This window comes from Mirounga angustirostris, unplaced genomic scaffold (assembly GCF_029215605.1).
Source record: "Mirounga angustirostris isolate CCGP_5_RB_7025 unplaced genomic scaffold, mMirAng1.0.hap1 SCAF_9, whole genome shotgun sequence".
NCBI lineage: Eukaryota > Metazoa > Chordata > Mammalia > Carnivora > Phocidae > Mirounga > Mirounga angustirostris.
The window spans coordinates 42467414-42473995 of NW_026991717.1; the positions used below are offsets into that span (position 1 = coordinate 42467414).

At 46.6% G+C, this 6582-nt stretch overlaps 1 protein-coding gene across 2 annotated transcripts in view; it reads right to left on the reverse strand.

Annotated features, from left to right (window-relative positions):
- The window catches only part of RAB8B (RAB8B, member RAS oncogene family), a 54115-nt gene extending 48344 nt beyond the window's left edge, over window positions 1-5771 (reverse strand). The window contains exon 1 of one of the 2 annotated variants that reach the window (XM_045899916.3): window positions 5557-5771. In XM_045899916.3, the coding sequence (XP_045755872.1) occupies window positions 5557-5680 (124 nt within the window). In that variant the 5' untranslated portion in view covers window positions 5681-5771. The remainder of the gene's footprint in view (window positions 1-5556) is intronic. The other variant, XM_054513489.2, reaches the window with a different exon arrangement.
- Between the last annotated feature and the right edge of the window lie 811 nt (window positions 5772-6582).

The following is a 6582-nucleotide window of genomic DNA, read 5'->3' on the forward strand; positions in this document are numbered from 1 at the left end:
CGAGACCCAGCCTCAGGCCGTGCCAGCTCCCCCCGCCCCAGCCCCAGGTCGGTCTTCCGCTTCTGGTTCCATGGTTCTTTTCAGATCCAGTTATCGGACTTCATGCAAAAATCAACTGCTACATTTTTCCTGGTCTCCAGAAGCTACACTTATTTCCCTCAAAGACAATATCCAAACCTATTTCCCTCTAGCTCTCTCAGTGGGTCCAAACAATCCTTGCACTGCTGCCCAGACAACCTCCTCCCTGATTTGCTTCCAGGCAGAACAACTGGCAAAACGCTTTTTTGTAAAGTACGCTTAGTCTTAAAACATATCCAGTGTATCCAAGACTCAGTTTCCCCACACCCACTCTCTATTTACTGAAGGGCTTTTCTCATTCACTAGAACACTAATTGAGAAGGTTAAGTTTAACCCTTTATTATCAAGCATTAAGCTCTACTTTTGCTGAAACCGTATTGTTAGGAAAGCTATCGCTTAGATGGAAAATCTCCTGACAGCTTTGAGAGAACACAATGACATTAAAATAAGGCTTTATGTACAAAGTGTTCAATCTGAAGTTGCATGTTCCTTGCATATTTCTGTTTGAGAGGCTGAAACCAAGGAAAACAACTATGAAAATTAAAATCCACTTGCTCTACGTATCTGGATGATGCTCAGCCAAATGTTGATGACAGCTTGGATAAAAATGTAAATATGACAAAGTTTGTTTTTCAGTCAATAAGTCTTGATAACAGCCTTGAATTGCTACCAACCAAAACCAGTTTTTAATTTTAGGCTGGGGTCGACAAACTTTTTCTACAAAGGAACAGTTAATAAATATTTTTATAAGCTTTGTAGATCCCATATGGTCTCTGTTGTATATTCTTCGTTTTATATTTTAATAACCCTTTAGAAATGTTAACTAGTGTTCCAAAGGCACAAAAACTGCAGGCCACATTTGGTCCCGGGCCATACTTTGGCAACCCCTGATTTTAGGAAAAGTGAATCCAAGCAAAAAATGCAACGTTACAGAATAAAATATCTAAAAGCGCTCTGATGAGACCAGGCTGCAACAATTAACCAGCATACTGCTATTAACATGATTTCATTAGCTATTTTGCACGTGGAAGGAATTTTAATGACAGGATGCACTTTGATCTCCCAACCTGTAACTAGGGACACAAAAGAAAGGGCAAAGGACGGCTATCATATGCAGAGTTATCCCAGGAGAAATTCCTCACAGCAGAGCATAAAGGCAAAATCTAATTCCTCCCCGGAAAAGGGGGCGACTTGGATTTATGGGGCCGATCAGACTGAGGAGAATTAGCTGCAGCTCAACTGTGAGAAGTCACACAGACTTGAATTGGGGGCTTCACGAGAAGTTCTGCTACAACCAGCTGTGCGATCTGTGTCAACTTAACCTTAGTTTTCCTACTTATAAATTGGGGCAGAGGTAGAAAGTCGATAATCTCCAACTCTTTCTGCTATCAACTATGACTAGACTAAATAATGAAACCACTCAGGAAATACCCTACCAGGAAGAGGGGGGAGGGCAGGGGAGAGACAGCGATGGGAAGAGGCTCACGTTGTCCAGTTAGGGCTAGGTTTTCTCTTTCTGTTCTATCAGCACCTTGCTCAGTACAGGCCATTCCAAGGTGTTGGTACGGCCTCATATCAATAGTCAACTGCACCCACATCCCACAGGAAATATAATGCACAGCTGACTGTATTACTGTTTCCTGGCTGTCTTAACATCACATCTTACAGACATTTAAAACATTATGATTATGTAGGAGGTTTGGGGGAGCTCATCGAAAAACTTTTTTTCAGGGGCACCTGGGTGGCTCAGTCGGTTGAGCTCCTGCCTTCGGCTCAGGTCATGATCCCAGGGTCCTGGGATCGAGCCCCGCATCGGGCTCCCTGCTCAGCGGGGAGTCTGCTTCTCCCTCTCTCTCCCTCTGCCCCTCACACCACCCCCCACGCCCACCCCACTGGTGCTCTCTCTCTCTGCTGTCTCTCTCTCTCTCAAATAAAGAAATAAATCTTAAAAAAAAAAAAAAAAGAAAGAAAAATAGAAAATTTTTTTTCAGTTCTCAAACCTTTGAACTGAAACGCTGGTTGGTCCTAGGCACTAGGCCTATAATTTCAAATGGATACATCATCCCTACTCAATAGTTAACGAATATTACCTGACTGATACACTTCAAGATTCCCAATGGGTTCAGGTGAAAGATAACGCACCCTCCACCACCCCCAAGAGCAGAAAGGAAATGTGGGGAGATGGGATCTCAGAGAAGGTAGCAGAGCCTTAGAGAAATGAGAAGAAAGTACTCATGAGACAGCCGTATCTGTAATCAAAATGACTGTCTCCTTCCTTTCATGATGGCTGAATCACTACCAAACAGGATCTAAAGATGGCAGATGCCTTTTAAAAAAAATGACTTAACTTTGACAAAGTAATATTAAGACTAAACATGTATCTGCACGGGAAGAAACAAGCACACATGCATATCTACCAAATCTCACACACACAAACCTCAGGTGTTAAGAAATGGCTTTTTCCTGTGATGCTGACCTTATCAGGTTTAGTGAGCAAGGCTGTGGCAGACTCTGTCAAAACCCAGTCAGAAAAGCCCAGGAACTTATACACCTAGGTACCTCAAAAAATAATTATGTCTGCGGAGGAGATGGACCACCAACTCTTACCTCAACAACTTCAGATCACCAGCAGACGGGGGAGAGGGTTGTGGGGAGTGAGCATTGCTGCTAGACATGGGGACACTCCAAGCCTACGACTGTGGTTAGTGAACGTGTGGAACTTTTTTTCACTAGAATGGTGTTAATATTCACCTTCTTTTCCCAGCTTAATTTCAAATGCAAAGCATTAGGTTTCAGGTAAAAAAAATTTTTCTGCTGTTTGAAGGCAGTACCACTTCCTGTCGGGCTCTGTGGCTAAATAAGACGCATGGATTTCCCCTCCTCCAGGTCAACTGAAGACACAGCTCATAGCCTCTTTTAACCACATCCACCCCACAGAAAATACAAAGACCAAGATCACATTTGAGACTCATCCCAATTAACGTCTACCTTATGTTCCACACAGTTTCAGGACACTGGTTTTCCTGCCTTCACAGCTGCAATCCTTCACGGAACCAATTTCAATTAAAAAAAAAAAAAAAAGTCCCCACAAGAAAGATTCTAAGCCATCAGCATGAAAAGTAATTTTTAAAAGCTACTATCACAAAAGGAAGCAGATACCCTTACAGGAAATGTGGGACAAAAATTAAGGCCAAAAAAAAAAAGGAAGCTAATAAAGCTATTTCAAATGAGCAAAAGTCAGCCAAGGAGCTTAACAGAAACTACATCAGCGAGACTCACTCACTTTTGACACAGGAGAATGCTTCTGGGAGGGTCACACGAAGAATGGACAAAAGGCTACCCACTCAACTTGTTAGAAATTGTCCTTTACCATCTGGACTGCACTATGCATTCAACAATGTAAAAGATTTATTCGGAGTGTTGAAATTAGTACCAGCATCCAAAACTAACGTCCTTTAGTTGCTGTGACAGCTCCCACCAAATCTCTTAGGAATATACTTGAGACATGACATTTAAAATCTGCTTCCTCAGAAAAGAAAAAGTCCCACTCAAGAATGACTGCCAAGAACTTGCAACTCAAACTTCCCTAAACCCAGACATCATAACACTGGGGAGGTTTCAGAGCACTCAATCCATCTGAAAGAGGCCAGAACAAACAAACATAGACTTCCCTAGTTCTCAATTTTGAGAGCGCTCTATACCCAAATATTCTTTTTTTTTTTAATGGTAAATTATCCTTAAAACACACAATATTCAAATACAATTGTTACCATAGCACCATAATAATCCCAGAAATTCACGGTGACATATGCTATAAGAACCATGTGAAAGGTGCTTTTTTTTTTTTTTTTTTTTAAAGATTTTATTTATTTATTTGAGAGAGAGAGAGAATGAGAGCACATGAGAGGGAGGAGGGTCAGAGGGAGAAGCAGACTCCCCGCCGAGCAGGGAGCCCGATGCGGGACTCGATCCCGGGACTCCAGGATCATGACCTGAGCCGAAGGCAGCCGCTTAACCAACTGAGCCACCCAGGCGCCCGTGAAAGGTGCTTAAGTGAGCTACTATTAGAAACCACAAACATCACCCAGACAACCAAAAGCTAAGATTCTTAAGGTACTTAATTAACTGCAGCTATTTAACAAAGGAAATGATGTTAAGGTCACTTGTGCAGGCAGCTTAAAACCAGCTTTGATTTGCTCTTCAGTTTATGCTAAGTTACCGATCTCCTTACCTGAACACAAAGTCTGCCAGGACAAAAGTAGAAAGGACAGCTCCCCGCCAAGATCAGGAAAAACGATTAATCAATTCAAAGTAATTGGGGGGTACACTGTATGTTGTGATTCATTTAGCAAGTAATAATTAAAACCAAGGCAAAACGCATAGGGAGGCAGGCAAAATGTAAGATGAATTCCTCCACTGAGAAGTTATTAAACATTCAAGCCCAAGAATTTACAAAGTTGAGAAGTGATGCTTCTCAGGAGATGGTAGTAAAGGAGTGAACCCTATTTTCCTGACCACACCACTCCAAAGAGTCACCAATTCTCTTAACACCGGTTAAGGCTCACAGAACAATTTAATACTCTGTAGACATTATTCCACCATTTGTCCGTTTTGCTCTTTCTCCTGCACTTGAGCCAAAGGAAAGGGAGAGAGAAAATGGTAACCAGGGTTCCCAGTTATTGGAGAAAGTCCTGTGCCCCACGCTTTCTTCCACTTCCTCTCCCTTTCCCATTTTCTCTGTCTTCTCTGCTCAACCTCTGGAGTGTATATTCTGCTTCTCTTTTTCCTTTCTATCTCACACCCAGCTTTCCTTTACTTTCTCACCACCTGTCCTCGCTCTGACCTCTGATCCCCTGAACTCTTCTCCCCATCCTGCAATTTTTGTTTTGCCCCTCCCGTGACAAGAGATACAGACCTCTTGTGGCCAGTGCCCCCCATCCCTCACCTCCTGATCACTCATTCCTCTGAATTCCCTTCCGATTGTTGGGTTCTCACCTCTCTTGTCCCTTGTCCTCTGTTCTTTTACTTCACGTCCCTCCCATTCCCCCAAAGCTTCATTTCCCCCTTCGCATTTCCTTCCTCTTTCCTGTCTTTTAATCCATTTCACACCCACTATCCCCTTCTCTTTCTCCATGAGATTTCGTGTCTCCCGTCCCCCACTTTGTCCCGCTAAGACCCTTCCCTGTCACTCTCCCAGCCCTCTCATTTTCCCCAATACCCCGAGTCCTTGTTGCTCTGGTTCTCCTTCCCCTTCCTTTGCCCCCAAGTTCCCTCTTCACCCCCCCCTCCCAGCCTCACGTCCCCGCCCGCCCCTCTCCCTCACTCCTTCAGCCTCTCCTACTGCCCTCGCCGCCCTGCTGTCCCCAGGGTCCCCTCCCTGGGGCTCCCAAGCCCTCCTCCAGCCCGCTCCCCGGCCCGCCTGCACCCGCCCCCCATATCTCCCTCACTCCCCGTCCCCGGCCGCGGCCCCTCCCTCACCGATGGTGGAGATGAAGGTGGTGTTGAAGGCATCCTCGGAGAAGCGGAACAGGAGGCAAGTCTTGCCCACCCCCGAGTCGCCGATCAGCAGCAGCTTGAAGAGATAATCGTACGTCTTCGCCATCTTCTCGCTCCGGCCCTCTGACCCGGGAGCGAGAGAAGCGGCGGAGAGAGGCGGGGAGGGGGCCGCGGGCGAGGGGGCGTGTCCGCCTAGCCACGGCCGCTCGCCCCGCCCTGCGACCCGCCCCTTCCCTTGGAGAAGGCCTGCGCGCCCCGCCCCGCGCGGCCAATCCGCGGGAGCTTCGTCATCATCGCCCGCGTCCCAGGGTTAGATGGGACTTGTAGTTCCTTGGAGGAGCCTCGGGCGTGCCCGACGTCGGCTGTCCGAGCAGCCCCAGGGGATAAAAGAAGATCCGCGCCTTGCTGGGTGAGCGGGTGGATTAGACCTTTCCACCGCTGCTGGGAAGGAAGGCTCGGTTTCGAACTCTGCGCGTCGTGCCGCGGGAACTCAACTTCAAGGTTTCTTTGTGTGTGGGCGCCTTTCAAATCCAGACCTCGGAATCTGAGTCCCACGACTCCCGCATCTCTTCCGCCCGGACCCGGAGCAGAGATGCTTTCTTTGCTTCCCGCTGCTGTGGCGCAGCCTGTGGACTATCTGCAGGGTGCATTATCTGGCTTCTCCTGCAGTTCCTGCCCAGCACCACCTCTGTGCCCCCTCCCGCAGCCCCTCAGTTACAGATCTCGAAAAGCATGATTGCCGTTCTAACTTAAGCCCCAGTCATGTTCTCTTCACGCCCCACACAGACCAGAGCCAAATACGATTGGTATTTTAGGGGATCTGCTATGCAGACCACTCCCCTCCCCCTGCAAGACGATGGATAAAAAATCTGGGACTTGAAAATATTAAGGCTTGTGCTACAGGTCTGTGTCCTATAAAGTGGCAAGCATTATGTGAGACAGGAACTATGACCGTGGGAATCTAGAGAATAAGATTTGGATTTTGTGTTGGCTGAGCGGCTTAACGGC